The 16,703-nt window shown below is 40.0% G+C and overlaps 1 protein-coding gene across 1 annotated transcript in view; it reads right to left on the reverse strand.

Annotated features, from left to right (window-relative positions):
- Nucleotides 1–16,703, reverse strand: part of mllt10 (MLLT10 histone lysine methyltransferase DOT1L cofactor) — a 49,087-nt gene that overhangs the window by 31,616 nt on the left and 768 nt on the right. Inside the window, 6 exon segments of the mRNA XM_035656688.1 lie at nt 2,705–2,794; nt 6,175–6,268; nt 6,723–6,826; nt 6,941–7,050; nt 7,930–8,041; nt 12,986–13,065. Coding sequence (XP_035512581.1) covers nt 2,705–2,794; nt 6,175–6,268; nt 6,723–6,826; nt 6,941–7,050; nt 7,930–8,041; nt 12,986–13,065 — 590 coding nt within the window.

A 16,703-nucleotide genomic window follows, 5' to 3' on the forward strand; every position in this document is an offset into this window, starting at 1 on the left:
GAGCTTCAGATGATTGTCTGTGTGCATCGCATGTTGCTTGGTATTTGTCCACATACTATCTATCTACCTAGCCCCTCCTGCCTGGCTTTTTGTTAATACACAGCCTTATTTGCATCAGTTAGAGTACCCCTTCTCTCGCTCTCGCCGCGCTCTATCGCACCAATTCCAGGGTAAAGATCAGTAGGCTCAGGTGTATGTGTGTGTGTCCGTAGTCCACCAAATGCATTTGTTATGTGCTTTGGAAGCTGGAGATGATACACAGCCTCAATGTTAGACCCTGCCAGTCAAACTACAGCCGTAACAGCTAAAAGATCCCCCACACATGCGCCACTTTAGAAACCAGCCTGCAGGAACACAACTCACACATCCATACACTAGCACAATGGCTGGTCAGCCCCAAAGTCCTGCAGGAAACTGGCACTTGGGGAATTCCTGCCAGGCCAGGCGATTATTGTTACCTATACTTTGTTCCTCTGTGTTGCCGGCGGGTTCGTTCGCCCCGTCTTCCCTTACCGTCTCCTCAGCCTGCCCCCTCGGTGTCTGCACCCTCTCATTCCTTCTGCGAGCTGCCATGCGTTGACTTGTGAAGCATTTAAAATAAACACTTTTAGTATCAAAAATTACCTAAGGCCATACTTTCTTTATTGGATAACATACGCTACAATTACATGACTTTATTTATTTTGGGTAGACTCATTTATACATTTTTATGTTATCATGCGGTATCAGAGCACAAATACAGATCATGCTGGTCGCAGCCTCTTAATGTGAGGGTTGTGATGAATTTTCTTTTTTTTACTTTGGTTATGAGTGAATATTTTTGGACTTTGGTTCTGTTGGTTGGGCAAAACAGCAATTTGAAGACATCGAGTATGTGGTCTTCATAGTTACCTATAGTGTAAGAATTATATGTGATGTTTTTACAGTTGGGTTATATTGTTGATACAGGCAATATTTTCCTAATGCAGATTTAAAGAATCCCGTTCCCAAATTGAATTGGTTTTATGAACGCACTTAGTATTCACTGTGAAGCTGCATTACGTAGAACACCATAAATATCTGGGACAGATGGAGAGTATTTTGGATGACTGAGCAGAACTGTCAGCAAACAACTTGACTGAGGCGTCACTGAACACAATTTTATTTTTGTCAGAGAAAGATCCATTTTTGGGGGCATTTTATGCCTTTATTTGATAGGGCCGGTGAAGACAGGAATCAGGGAGGGGGGGCATGTAGCAAAGGGCTGCAGGTTGGAATCGAACCAAGGCCGTTTCAGTAAGGACCTACATGGGCGCGTGCTCTACTAGGTAAGCTACCATGCAGCCTGTGATTCACATTTGTTAAACAACAACAATTGTTCCCCTTGTCTTGTTTCTGAGGTGGTCTAGACCTTTGGCTAAAATATTTTCACACACATACACACACACACACACATCCGAGTATGTTAAGTACTTGTTCTTGCTTTTCTTATCTAATGAGCGTCATTTGTTTGCTGCAATGCACTTTGTAACAATCTTGTTTGTTTGATAAAGCTGACTTCACACGCCAACAACAACTTCAATATCTGGGTCCTGTAAACTCTTCCCAGTAATCGCTACTGAAGAAGGGAGTGAGGATGGATGCATTTTCAAAGTGCTGTCCAAACGGGGCACATTGGTGAGTTTGGTGGGGAGAATCAATGAAACTGAACAGAAAACTCTAAACTCTCTCTCAACAGCTCAACTGTAAAGGGACAGTCATGTGTTTGTGTTGGTACATTATTATGGGTTTTAGTGGGTTTAGTATCTAGTATAGTGTCTACCTACTATACTCCATTATAGGCCTGCAAAAGTTGGAGATTACCTATATCAACTGCAGTTGAGGCCCAGTCCTCGGTTTGACAAAGGCTCGGTAAAAAAAAGTGGAACAGATGACTCGACACCTCCTGTAAATCCTGATTTTTCACAGCCTGTGATTACATGTTCGGCTAACAGCTGTGACTGATTAAGTCACACTAATGTAGCATTCATTAGAGGCTGTGATCACTGGTGGGTGTAGGTGGGCTGCAGTCATAGAAGCAGTGAAAAAAACGATCAGTGCTTACTTGGACATCAAATTAAAAGGACTTCTACGATACTGAAGGCCTTGTTAAGTAAAACTGAAAGACAAATTTCTGTATTTTGAGGTGGTACACATTTTGCGCCACACTTAAATCAACAATTGTATCTATAGTATAGATTTTTCAATCCTGATAAAATATTAAATAAAGATTATTTTCAAGGCCAACCATCCATTTCAAAGCATTTAAATCACATTTTTCTCAAATCAACTGACTTAAAAGGGAGGTAGACAATGTAGACATCTGTTGGGGTTCTGGTTAATTGTCAACATGTAATTAACATATACAAATATAGAGAACCCTAAAAATATCACATAACATGAGTTTTCAAAAGTTAAATCAAAAGCACACACCTCTTTTTCCATTGGCCTTGCCAATTTAAACAAAAATACAGACCTCACTTGTCATAAATAATGTCCTGCCAATACATTCTAAGACGGCCTCCATGAATGCTCGTAATGGAGTACTGAAAAATGTTATTGATCTATGGTTTTACTGCGCATTTGCCTGTCCCTCCACAGTGTGAGCATGTAACAATATGTTTCTGGTGGAGTCACAGTTGTCGGTTGAAGGCATAGAGAGGGTATGATCTGAGGGCTGTCTTACCTTCTTGTCCTCGTCTGGGGGTCTATCCATACACTGAGTGGAAGAGTCACTTAAGCTTTGAGACCTACTACCACGGCCCCTGCTCCTTCGCTAAAAGGTAAAGAGGAACTCCAAGTTACTGGATGAAGTCCAAAGAAAAAAAGGCTAAAATGAGACCAAAAAAAAAAAGAAAAAAGAATTCTATGATATTAAAAAATAAATAAACAAAACTTAAACTAAAAAAAAGGCTGCCTGAACTCAAGGAAAATTCAAAAACAGGCAAAAAACATTGTCACAAACATTAGTTAGAAAAATTGTTAAAAAAAAAAAAAAAAAAGCATGGAGTAGGTTATTTAAACAAAAATATATTATATCTCTACTGTAGAAAAGGCCATTACTTTTTCAACCAAATGTAACCATTAGACAAAATCATGTATCATTCATCAAGTGTAGAACTACCATGAATACTACACATAAAAAAATTAGGATTGAGGGCAACAGTAAAACCCCACACTACCATTACTTGTGTTTAAATGTTTTGCAACTTCTTTGCCAAAACAAGGCTCTAAAGAGGCATCATGGCACAGTTTTGAGGAGTCTTGGTTATCGATCTCAGCCCAAGCCAGCTAATAGTATTTGTTACCATGGTGATAAACAACTACATTCTCAAATTACAGCCATATTACCTCCAGGGAAAGATCAAGGCTTGTGTTGTCTTGTCCAGTCTCTGTTCAAAAGTACATATCTATGACCAGAGACTGTTTCTTTAGGAATTTCTTGTAAACCTTACTCAACCTGGTGCATTGTGAGATAAATCCTCCTCTTCTGGCTTCACATAGAGCTCATTGTCTGAGTCACATGGCAATTTTCTCCCTTTAAAAGTCTAAATCTGGATTTCCATGCTGACACACTGCAAGTTAACACGTACCAAAGAGTTAAGAATTTACTGCTCCGACAGAAGAACAATAAAAACCTCTTGTTAAACACTAGATTATCATTCAACCTTACAGGACAAGCATAGGAAAGAAAAACATTATGTCTCAACTTGCAAAAAAGCTAGAAGAATGAACTTTCATGGATAGATTTTCAGCTTTGTTACACTTTCCATTCAATGAATGTAACTTAACTGCACTGTAAACATGTTTTTACTGCTAAAAACCAGTCGCTTTGGAAGAGCCAGTGATAGAAAGTTATGCAACAAGGTTTGCCAATCACAGTCACAGAATATGGTTGAAACCAAATGCAACCATATGCCAGCAACACCCAGTGTAGATGATTGGAATAGTAAAGCCGATGCGTCAACGAGTGCACTTACAAATTATTCATACAGTGTTGATGAAATCTCTAGCCAAGGAGAAATTTCACTGTAGTCTACACTAAACAAGGATAATCTAAGTTTGAAATTAGATTTGGCTACTGACTGAGTCCAGTCAAATACCATATGTTGCTAACATGCCGTAAACATCCGTCAAGTGGTATTTTATAAAACCCACTCTGCTAACAACATTGCTTTCCTCGTCATTGATTCCATCTCGTACATTCCTGTCATCCATACAATCCTAGCTTAATGACATTATGCCCCAGCATCCAAAGCCATTCATACGCGATCAATATAACAGCATGGGTCTTTCCATCAGCGTTTGTTAACATTGCAAAATGTCATCTCTGTGTGTGTGTGCATTACAAAGCCTGTTTTGTGTTTCCATCCTACCACTGTTCCAGAAATCATAATAATCAAGTCACGTTCCTGTTTTTCATATTTGTGTCCCTCCCCCAGTTGATGCAGAGTGTGTACATGCACACATGTGTACACCTTGTGATACGTTGTTAACTATTGAGAGAAGTGGAACAAAATCTGGAACACAGCAGGACATCTTTCAGGGAATGTGTGTGCTGAAAACACATTTCTTCTGCATATCCAGTTGTTGGATGTGTGTTTTGATATGCCTATCCTTTTCATTCTTCTCTTATCTGACTGAATTCTGCTTGACAATGGCTAGCTATGCACCTATCAGGTTTGCATTATGCTGGCTGCATAGGCAGAGCAAGGCTAACAGACTACAAAAGATTAGGTAGATCACAGTGATAGAGGACAAGAATGTAGTAATGTAAGTTACCAGTAATGTGTTCACTTAGGAGTGATTGCCAATTGTAAATGTCTTCTTTAGGTTAACCGTAATGCTCTTTTCAATAATACTCATCTCTCTACTTTTTATTCTATACTGTCTAGAGAAAAAGTAGAAAATGCTCCTCAAACACTAATAAACTGACACTGCAACTTTTTCTTTTTTAAAACCTTGTGTCCAATTTAAACAATGCAGCACAAAAGCCACTGCTAAAACTCGTCACCAAATAATGAAAGCTAAGTGACAGGACAGGTCATTTGGAAACCTAGAAAATAAATTTGATTTCCCAAAGAATTTAAAATACATAAATAACAATTAAGCCTGATTAGCCTTGTTTGATCGTACAGTAAAAACCAGGCTCAAAAAGGACCCCATCCAGCACCTGCAAACCCAACCCGCTGTGCCCACTCTGGGCTTAGTACCAATACACAAGAGAGTAGAGGGGACGATGGGCCACTGTTAGAGAGATTAGAGGGATCAGGAAGGGAGTACGAATAATAGTAGATGAAAAGAGGTAGATGGAGGGTAAAGCACAGGTGGAAGAGAGACAAGCAGTGGGGGGATGGATTTATTGGTCCAGTGAAAGAGGAAACATATAGGAGAGAAAGATTGATGGAGGGAAAGGGGGGCAGAGGCCAACAGAGACCGGAAGCTGACTGAAGGAGAGAGAGAGGACGAGCAGGAAACCGTCAACGGAGGAAAGGTTGGAAAAAAGATGGAGAGGTGGAGGAAAGAGGAGAGTACTATTGAGGTGAAGGACGGGGAAGGAAAGTGAAGTCATTCACAGGATTTAAGGTATTTTTTCACTGTGTACAGGTAAAACAATATGTGTATTATATCTAGTCACCCATGCTTTAAGTTAGTGGAACAAAAAACACTAATAAATCCTCATACAAATTGGTAATAGGTACAGAATTCTTCAAGATACTAAGATGTATATACGTATAGTCACATGCAACAAACTGAGTGGCTGCTGCAAGGGGTTATGCACAACAGTCAGAGGGGTTTCATATTTAAATGCTCCGTTCTTGGGGAGAGACAGTGTATGCATGAGTGTAATACAAGCTAGAGAGCGAGACTTTTCATTTACTGTGGACACATGTCAAATTGTAGGTTTACAAGAACACAAGCTTGCTCCCGAGTTAACTGATGCAGTGTATGATTGATCACTGGAAACTTAATATCAAATCAAAATACAAAAAACACATTATTTGTCCTCATATGTGCAGAAATAGGATAAGGCTACAAATCAATATTTCAGCTGAGAAGAATGACATACTGTCTAGTGATGTGTAAAGTTATGGTTTAGAGTATCAAAAGACAGGCTATCTGTGGAATACAACACAAATATAAGAGGACACTTACCAATTTGCTGTGGTGGTATTTGCAATATCCACAGTACTTGACATTGTCTGCGTCCGACCCTTGTTCCTCACATAACAACCCCGCAAACTGGGCACTGCGGCAGAGAGTCGTGAAAAGGACATCAAATGAATGCAAAAAAACATCTTTTCAAAATGTGTGTGTAACACTGTAGCACAATAAGAGTCATCGTATCAACAAGAGCTGAACATGAAATATGATGCACACAAGGATGCAAAAAAAGAAGTGGCATAAAAATCCAGGTTTGCCCCTCTGAAGCAGGCTGTTTAGTCATTACAGTTTTTAAATCTCAACTCTCAAACTACAGCAACACAAGCATTCACAGGGAACTAATATGAAATGTCTTGTTGGCAGTATTAACATGTGAAAAAGGTTATCCTAAGCGCTTGAACCACTGAGATGCATGAACATTTCCACAGTATCTCAAAGGTTAACAGTATACAAATTGTAAGTCTTTTACTTGAGTCTGAGTGAAAAAACAATCTCCTTCTTTGTCTTTGTGAGATTAATGTGATGTGAATGGGTCTCACCATGTGACATGGAAGGCCTGCCTGCAGCCATGTTTGTTGCAGGTCATACAGGCTCCAGTAGCTGCTTTACTTTCTCTGCCCTGGTCCTCACAGATATAACACGTCTACACACACACAGTTAAGAGAACCATTTTATTCAAAAACAGATTCAGTTCCTTATAATTACATTATACATGGGATTTTGTTGCATGTCTAAATGCATTGATCGATTTTCTTACCTTGTTGTAGCGCTCATGTGGCACAGACTGGAGTACTATAGGCTCCATAGTTGACACGTTGGCGAATTCTACCTCGGGTATGTAAAGGGCACAAACTACATGGGCCCAGCCTGCAAAGACAGACAGAAAACCACCATCAGCCACTGCACACATGACAGCAAAATGTTGTGATGTGCATAAAGATTTATAAACCATCTGCTAATGTCTTGAACAGTAATAAAACTGTTCAGAATTTATAATTGTTATCAACTCATTTGATTTGTTGGTTGCAACTTTTACCAATGGCAAAACTGCATTGGAAATTTGAATTTTACTGCACATTCTTTAGAGTTGTAACTCCTTGGACTCTGGTGTGGATCAAACAAACCCAGACAGCCAATGATGGTCCTCCTTCTCACCCATCATGTTGCATTACATGATAGATCATCTCCTCTGACTTCATGTGCACAGTCTAAACAACGTCTGGTAGTTTTGACAAATGTTCATGTCCAGGAATTTCCTTACGAGCTCTTTGTGACCCTTAGTGAAGATAAAATAAAGCCTTCAGACGCAGTGAAAGGCAGAAGTTCTTTGAATGTGTTCCTTGTCAGTCCATGAAACTTAACTTTTGGTTAGTCATCAATGTAAAGCGGAACTGAAAAAGACCAAACACCAGCAGTGGATAATATTTCTTTGGCTCAAACACAACCTAAATGTGGTCTGGACTCGTAAATATTTTAATTTGCAAACTGGTAGTTAATCTATCTAAGTAGCCATTTATTGAGCCCTAACACACACACAGCTGCCTGTCAGTGAAGAAAAACTGGGGGCGGTGGAATGACAGTGGGGCATGGTGGAGTGGCAGTAGAATTGACGACGAGCTGAGGAGGAGCAGAAGGAGGTCAACAGGAGGTCAGATAGAGGTGGGAGTCTCCTGCCACACTGGAGGTGTCTGTTTTTCCCCATAGCGGAAACAAAAACAGGCTTAAACTTACAGTTGAACCCCTGACCTGCCTTTGACCTGGTGAGCGGGGCAGGGGGAGGACGGCAGAGGGCGGGATGGAGGGGAGGCAGCGGGTGTGAAATGGGGGCATGTTGTTGTTTTGAAGTCCCTCCAAGAATCTGGAAGACGCCTATAAAACAGGACTATAAAAGCGGCACAGCCTTCCTCCTCAAACTAAGCATTTTACCCCAACAAAGGATCTCTTTACGAACCTCCCTTTCTCCAAGAAGGTATCAAGTCCAATGTGCTGAGAGAACGACCTTCATTTTTGTTGATGCAAATCTGAAGTATGTTATGATATCAAATAAAACAAAAACAAAAAAAGAGGCAAATGGCTGTCAGTTCATGATAATGGCTTTATAGCCTTCTGTGGTAAACCACTGTAAAACCATGAGACAACACCAGGTAAAGAACAAGACTAACTTAAGTTCTTGTTGCACTTACAGTGGCGGGTCAAATGAACAGTAAAACCACATCAGTACAATCAGCAATGTCCTCATGAGTGACAGAATCAAGCTCTAATTTAAAATGTTTCATACTGCTGCCACAGTTCTAATAGTCCTAGCAGGAAGACAACAAATGATTTTACACCAAAACTCCTTAGATTTATGAATGTGACAGATATGTCTGAAACCTTTAATTGTATAAAGTCTTTTAACTTTGCATGTTATCATCTTTAACTTCTTGATAAAATGAGAGCACCGACATTTACAGGCTATCTACAACTAAAAAGACAAAAAAAAAAAAAGAGGCCAGGACAAACAACTCTGTCTTTTCTTTCTTCTCGGCCTGCTATATGTTGCTGGATCAAATACCTATTTCAGACTAATACCTTTGCTCTGCTTTATTACTGCCCCACCTGAAATAACAGCAACTACCACACAGATCAACAAGTGAAGAGGAACTGACAAGAGCACAGAAGTGCATGGTAGGGTAAAGAGATGGTGAGAGAAAAATGGGAGGAAAAAGAGAGGGAGAGAGGGGTCATGGGAAGGGTAAAATAAAAGAGAAAGTAGTAAAACGGTGTGTGTTAGTGTTGTCCTGATGCCTCCCTGCAGGCCTGGACACAATCCCACAGCTGTGCCTCTCTCTCTGACTGACTCAAACACACACACACACAGAATATTTACAGTCTCCACCAAGCTGACCTCCCAATGAACTCAGAGAGGAGACTCCTCACAGGCCATGCACTATACCCATCCTGTCCCGCCCCCTCATAAACACACACACACACAAAAAACATCGAGAATGGCAAAGAACAGGTACAAGAGAGGGCAGCACACAGCAACAAGACACAATCATACAAAAACACAACCCATAACTATAGACAGAGATACATTACAATACATATGAACATAACCAACACACACACAAAGATTCGCACGAATGCGATAAATGAACAGACATGACATGCTGGTGTGAATGCTCACTCGTGTGAGAGCTGGAGAGGACCGCGAATCCTCAACACTCCGCATAACATAAGTACACATATACATATACATATTATACGAAGAGACATACAATACAATATATATATTGTGGGAGACAAAATCAGCACTCACAGAGAGGGAATAAAAAGAAGAACACACAAAGATCAGACAAAACCGACTCGCCTCATCCTAGGTGACGGTAAACACAGCAAGTATCGACGAAATATGCCCAGCACCGATGAGATTAAGACGGAGAAAGGCAGCAAACGTCCCGAGCGCAAGACCTATTCATCTCCACGCTTACGGTTGTCTTCTTTCTTCAAACGTGTGTGTGGCTGTGTGTGTCGCTGTGTGTGTGTGTTGCTGTGTGTGTCCCAGCTACCGAGCGCGCGCCAAGCTTATTTTGCGCTGGCTCTCACCAACCCTGACCAATTGCAAACAGGCTTCGCTTACACTCACCAAAATCCAAGGCCGGTGTTGCTCATCTTAAAGGCCTCACTACATGGTTCACACTCACCAAGACATGTGTGTGTGATCTGCAACAACCACGAAAACAAGCGTGTACAGGTGTTCATATTATGAAAACTTCCAGACCTACTCAATTCTTAGTTCGTAGGCGTGGATGTTTTATTTTAAGGGTGCTGCCCCGATTGCGATGGCTTCCAAACATGATCTTGTACATCGGCTCCCGACTCAATCAAGAGCACCCTTAAAATAAAGCATCGCCCATGCCGGCTCAGCCCTTCAACAACACCGCTGGTAGCGTATTAAATGGTCAGGGCACTTGTTTTAGTTTTGCAGCAAAAGCCGAGAGATGAGCGAGAGAGAGAGAGAGAGGAGTAGAGAGAGAGAGAGAGAGAAAAAGAGAGAGGAGAGAGAAACAAGAAGAGGAGTAGATGGAAGAGAGAAATATAAAGACGAGAGAGAGAGACTGGTTGGACTGTTTAACAAGGGCAACCGGAAGGCAGGCTAAAGCACCACACGTTTCAAGTTTTCGATATGCGACATCATTAACAAACCTCCTCGTTAATGCTGCTGTGAGAACAAAATCCCGGGTGAAAACATTCAAAGCGTGAGTTGTGTTTCTTGGGAGACTTTATACAAGTCACTGCTGAAAGTAACAGAGCAGACACATACAGCCTGTATGATAGATGGAGAGAGAAGTAGAAAGAGGCAGAGCAGCCGGTGTGTACGAGGGGAAAGGGAAAACGCAAGTGCAAAGTATTTTGTGAGTAAACGATAAAAAAAAACTAAAATAAGGTGATATAAGTAAGTAGAATTTAAATGGCAAAATGACCTATAGAAATGGAAATAGGACCTCCACAGTTCCACTGTCACCATTAAGCTCTAAGCTGCTCCCAATAACCAGGAACAGGTGGCAAGTTGTGTCATATTGAACATGTTGCCTGTCAATAAATAAATACACAGTTGTCAAATCATAATTTAATAATGATATTTAATAAACAATGTCGTTAAGAATAGTAAATAATAAAAATCGAAATCCCTGATCGGAGCACCCTTACTCATCTCTACCAACTGAGATTGAAAAACAAGGATCATTGGTCATTATCTATCCCTCTTTCATTAAAGTAACAATTTGCAGGATGTTGAAAACTTTACTTTATTACATTTATTTTTCATTTTCATGAAAGCAAAATATTACCAGTTACCGGCTAACTTTGCAGACAATGTAACTCATGGAACTGCCAACACTTTTAAGTACATTTTATCACCCATATTTTGTATTTGTCTAGAATGAAAAGTTGTTTGTACACAGATTCCTTCAAGGAGAATGATGTCTGGCTGTTACTAATACTAATACTTTACTCATCAGCTTTAATGTAAAGATTTTGTACACTTGGACGCTACTTAACAGCTCTGCAATGTTCAAAGCATTTACATGTACGTGATCTTATTGTTGACTTTCTGCCATAAACTCATTTCTTAGACACCATGTAAAAGAGAAACCTTATTTATTTCATCTGGTAAAGAGGTTGGAGGAACACTTAGTTATCCTGCTAAATGTCTGCTAAAGAAACTTTGCCCTGTGCTGCCACATGAATACAGCAAGTCGGCAGATCATTCCCAGCGCTTGTATCAACAACTACAGGAGTAAATCTTGTCCTTAGAGGTTTGCCGAGGTCAGATAAAGTTTAAACTCAGCAAGCCATACCAGTTTCACAAAAAACAACAACAACAACGTCCAAAGTACGGTAGCTCTTTAACTCAATTCAGTTAAGTCCTAAGTGACATGATTCACATGAGGTGTGTGGGTGGGTGGGTGAGTAACGGTCCTGCAGCATTTGGGAATGAAGTGAATTAAGACTTTTCATGTCCACATTCCTGCCTGGACAGTATCATTTTCATGTGCTGTTATGATGCAGACTGCAGTATATAGGTCGATGTTTGCAGGCCATAGTATGCCACACACAAATTGTCTTTGGCCTCACTCAAACAGCATTTATGATCATCTTTTTTTAAAGCTTTCCAATCAGGATTAAAAACCATTTGGTGAAATATGATGGTAACTGGTACAGAATACAGGGCTGACAGGCAGGCTAAGGTCAAAGGACAGCAGGAGATGGCTCATGCCACAGAAAATCCTGCCGGTGGAGGCTGTGGTGAAAAAAAGTGGCAATAGCAGGCAGTCTGTGCAGTCTAATATAATTTCTGTACTTAAAATGCCTTTAATACTACAGCTCATACCAAGCTGTATAGGGATGTAAGATGAAACGATAGCAAGCACGTTTTAAAGTCTGATGAATGACAACAATACCAGTGTTCTGTGATAACTAGTGTAATTTAGTACAATACAACTCCGTCTTAGGTTTCTTGGTTTAAAAAAGCCAGAGAAAGCCTCTTTAAAGCCGTCAGCTTCCTGAACATCTGAACTGTTACACTGCAGTTCACCACATATATATCTACTAAGCCAAACAGTAAGGCTGGGCAATATGCCAATATTTAGTGTTCATTATCTACCACTGTAATCGCATGACATGATTTTATCTTTTTCGATATTAAATAATAAACTGTTCTTTTAAATAAACCCAAAATTCTAGTGTGGGTGCAATGTATTTCCACATGTGAGGGCATTTTAGAAAGTTTGATTTTCTTTCACCAAGCTGTCCATTTTAAATGATGCTGAACCAAAGTTAGTTAGTTTGTTCTGTTATCATCCAGCCCTGCTGTGTAGGCTGCACACAAACATTGGGAATTACAGGCGGTCCTAAATAATGACCCCTCTCCATTGCTTTGGGTTTCCTCACATAATAACGCCAATAATTGGAAACACTGGACAACTCGCATTCAGAACCGACACAAAGATGTTTTCTCATTAGCACTTCTCCTCAACATTATGTGTTAGTCCTCCCTCGAATGTTAATAACCGACACTGAACAGGACCACCAACAGTGGAAGATATGGACTACCCGTGGTGATGAAACATTACAATGTCTTCAAAAATACTTTGTGTTATTTTAACTTTTTGTCCGTTTGTTCCAAGCTATTTGAAAAGACACATGATACAAGACCTAACCTGGCACTATTTTCTTTACAAATGATCGCAGAGAGATAGGCGTTATTCCAAGAGTTCACTCATAACTGATGAATGGATAGATGGATTGTGTGACTCACCACGCGGGCTGCTCTCTCCTGAGATTCACACTTTCTGCAGAACCAAGGACCAGTGGGCACCTGCACGATGCCATAGCAGGCTGAAGAGAGACACAGGGGCATTAAAGTAAGTCACAACAACCAAAACAAAAGACTACATTTTATACTACAGAATACACTTGATAACATCTTTACAAATATCTCCACTTCCAACTATTGTGCCAAAAGGCAAACTTGTATCTGAATTAACTGGTCTGAATGCAGAACAGTGTTTTGACATACTGCTGAACACACTACTGTAGGGTTGAGCCATGTGTTCAAATTTTCCAACCAGCAACCGTCAGTCCAACATTTGCCAATTTCCGTTATATTCATGTGCGTGTGTGCTGCGCAAGTGCCCCCAGACACCCCATAATCACCGTCCCAGTGGTTTCAGCTGGGAGAAAAGCGGCAAGTTCACTACGTGCGACAAGCTCTAAAAGTGTTAATGAAGAAAATAAACTCACCAAATGTCAAGAAAGGAAGGTAAAAAAAAGCAACTATTTTCCTCATTAAACAGAAAAAAATACAACCGTACAGCTCCTGAATTCAAGTTTCTCTCTTGTACCGAACGAAGACCCTATTTAGATCTGATCTTAAAACATACTCAACAGAAACAATTTTTAGTCTTTCCACTATTCCAACAATTACCAACTCTGGTGTCTCATCCATTCTGGCTCTATGTGCTGGCCCCGACCCCCTCAGCTCCTCTACCCACTTCATGGCTCTCCTCTCCTGTCCTGTGTCCTCATCTTCCCCAGAGTTGGAGACTTGTTTGGAGCCTCTGTGAATCACCTTGTAATTGTATTTCCCAGTAGTCGAAATAAACCCTTAATTAACAGCAGTTAGATGTGAAAATACACTGGCTCTACAGCTGTTTATCCTCTCACTCATTCTGTGGCGCAGTAGCCATCTGTCACTGAGCGGATCTCATCCTTCAGAGGAAGATCACTAAATTAGCACATAAAAGGACAAAAATAGCACACAAAAAATCAGTTTTAAAAAAAAGTGTCCAATCACCCAATCCTACACTACTGTTGTCTTTATATCACGCTACTGACAGCTGACAGGGTTTGCCGGTGCTACAACATGTTTTAAGCCCCAGAAACAATGGCAGAATCATTGGTATTGTTAATGTCAACACACATAGTTATCAATGATAATTCTTTGTTAGGTGTGTCAGCAACACACGTAACACAACCTTGTTGTACCACATAAAGAGAGATCGCATTCAAACAGCCCACAATCTTTACTTGATCGCCTTCACACATTGCTATGAAACAGGTTGAAGAAAGTTGTCAGAGATATGAAAATACTCACAATGACACAAGTTGCTGCTGTGTGGGCGCTGCATGAACAGGGCCACAATGCTACAGAGGACTTGGTTGATATCGCTTTACTTTCATACTTTCTACAAAGTTCTGTCAATTCTTAATATTTTGACACTCTGTTAGCAACCAGTATGGTTTACAAGACACAAGTGCAATTTTAAACCCACTTTCTTTCACTGAGTTATAACCTGATTTCAATGATCCTTACGTGACTCAGACTTGAAGTTGCAGTACAGGCGTTGCTACCCTACATGCAGCTGCACTACCCTAAATAGCCTACCTCTACACATTTTCAGATTATCTCTGATCTGACCGGAGCCCATAATCCAATGAAATAAACAGCTATAATCCAGATTTCTGAGAACAACACATCCAAAGGTTACTGAGTTCAAGTGAAGACACTGGTGACCAGAGAAACAAAACATCAAGCCGTGTTTGGTGAAGACATTCTGCACATACTGCCAACCTGTTTTATTTTAATAAATTATGGCTAGTTGATCCAATTTACTTATTTTTATTTTTGAAATGCTACCCAATGCCACAGTGTGTGAATGCTTTATTGTTATTTTAAGATTCAGAGGAGCACTCAAGCACACAGGAGACATGATTTTATTAATTATACATTTGTCAACAAATGTGAAGAGATTGTGCTTGTTATTGAGAGTGTACAGCCACTACACTAGGTAATCTAGGTACACCCAAACCTCAGGTGCAATCAATATACAAGCACATTCACATAAGAAAAATTACAAAATTAAAGAGACCTTAAAATGCCATCCTTTATGCTAAAAACATGTTTTGACTGTGCTGTTGATGAATACTTTTGTCCTACAATGCAACATGTAAAACGTTTTTGAAAGATGACAGTCAGAAAAAAGAGCATCAAACAGCGACAGCGCTGGAGCATCAAAATATCGTTTTTTAACGTTTGAAATGACGCATACGTACTTACCTATGTATTCATTTTATGTGCACTGCAATACAATATTACAACTTCTCTTCTAAAATATTCTTTCAACATTAGTTTATAGTATGTATTCTGTAGTATTAGTATACAGTGTGAAATTCTGACTCGGTGAAGCACTACTGATCTTAATTAGGCTTACAACATTTTACATTTTCTTTATATACAAATTATTAACTTTCATTGATTAAATAAATGCCAGTGTTCTGGTATGTAAATTATTCAAATGTCTGTTGGTTCCTTAATTTCAGCGGTTCAGTGGCAGATCAGGACAAGGTAAGGCATGAAATGACAGAGCTCTGTTGCTTATCTGAATGAAAACCCTTTCTATTGTTAACTAGAACAGTGCAGCTTATCTGTTACCATCAATTCACTAGAGGAGATAGATGTGGCTTTTAAGCTTAAGGTTGCCTGTGAGCCCTTCCAACCATTATAAAAATATGTGTCTCTGCAAAGCATGACACTTGACATAAACGATACATAATACGATGCCCTGCATTGTTTCTTATTAGGGGTCTGATATCCAAAAGATTCCACACCTCAGCACAGCTTTCAATGTTTAGTAATAGCTGAAGCTTCAAAACTGTCATTCTGGACAGACCCTGAGGGATAAAAGCATTAGGTATTTGATGATTGATGGGGTACATTTGATATTGAGAGTGTCAAATTCCATTAAAAATACATTTCCTATCCAATTCTCTCACTAGTTTCAAAACGTGCTTAATCTTAAGCAAACTGATACCATGTTTTCTACACAGTCACGAAGCTTGACAGGCTGGGGCTCGGACAAAATGACGCAACCTTCATGCAAAATATTAAAAAGTATGAGATTTGGAACAATTTGAATCTCTAATGATAAAAATCCCAAGTCACATCTCTACTAATACTGCTTAAGGTTTGTTTCTGCAACTTTAAACCAACAAAGACAAAACTTCTGGGTCAAACAGACTTAACATTTGACTAAGTTCTGACTCATGTGAGAGTTTAGCTGTCAGACCTATTCAACAGTCCAAACTCTGCAACAAATTGCTACAAACAAACCCCTGTTACAAGCGCCAATACACCGGAATGCATCTGCAATGTGTGCAGAGTTGCTGACATTTCAAATGAACACATGGCCAGCTGGTAAATTTGTAAACACTGGACGTCATCATGAGTCATCTTGGCAGCCCATCTCTGTCACTATACTAGAAGCGAACATGTAGACATCAGAAGTCACGATTTTGCTGCTTGAACTGTACCCAAGTCTGGACCCCAAGGAATAAAAAGCAGCGTGCAAGTAAGTTGTCCCTCTGTGTGTCATGTAGTTTGGACTATTTTATTGTAAACAGTGGGCCGAATGACATATTTTAAGGTATCCCTCCCTCCCTCTCTCTCTCTCTCCCTCTCCCTCTCTTTCTCTCTC

The sequence above is a fragment of the Morone saxatilis genome, unplaced genomic scaffold (genome assembly GCF_004916995.1).
Source record: "Morone saxatilis isolate NCDOM2014 unplaced genomic scaffold, NCSU_SB_2.0 Contig0, whole genome shotgun sequence".
Classification (NCBI taxonomy): domain Eukaryota; kingdom Metazoa; phylum Chordata; class Actinopteri; family Moronidae; genus Morone; species Morone saxatilis.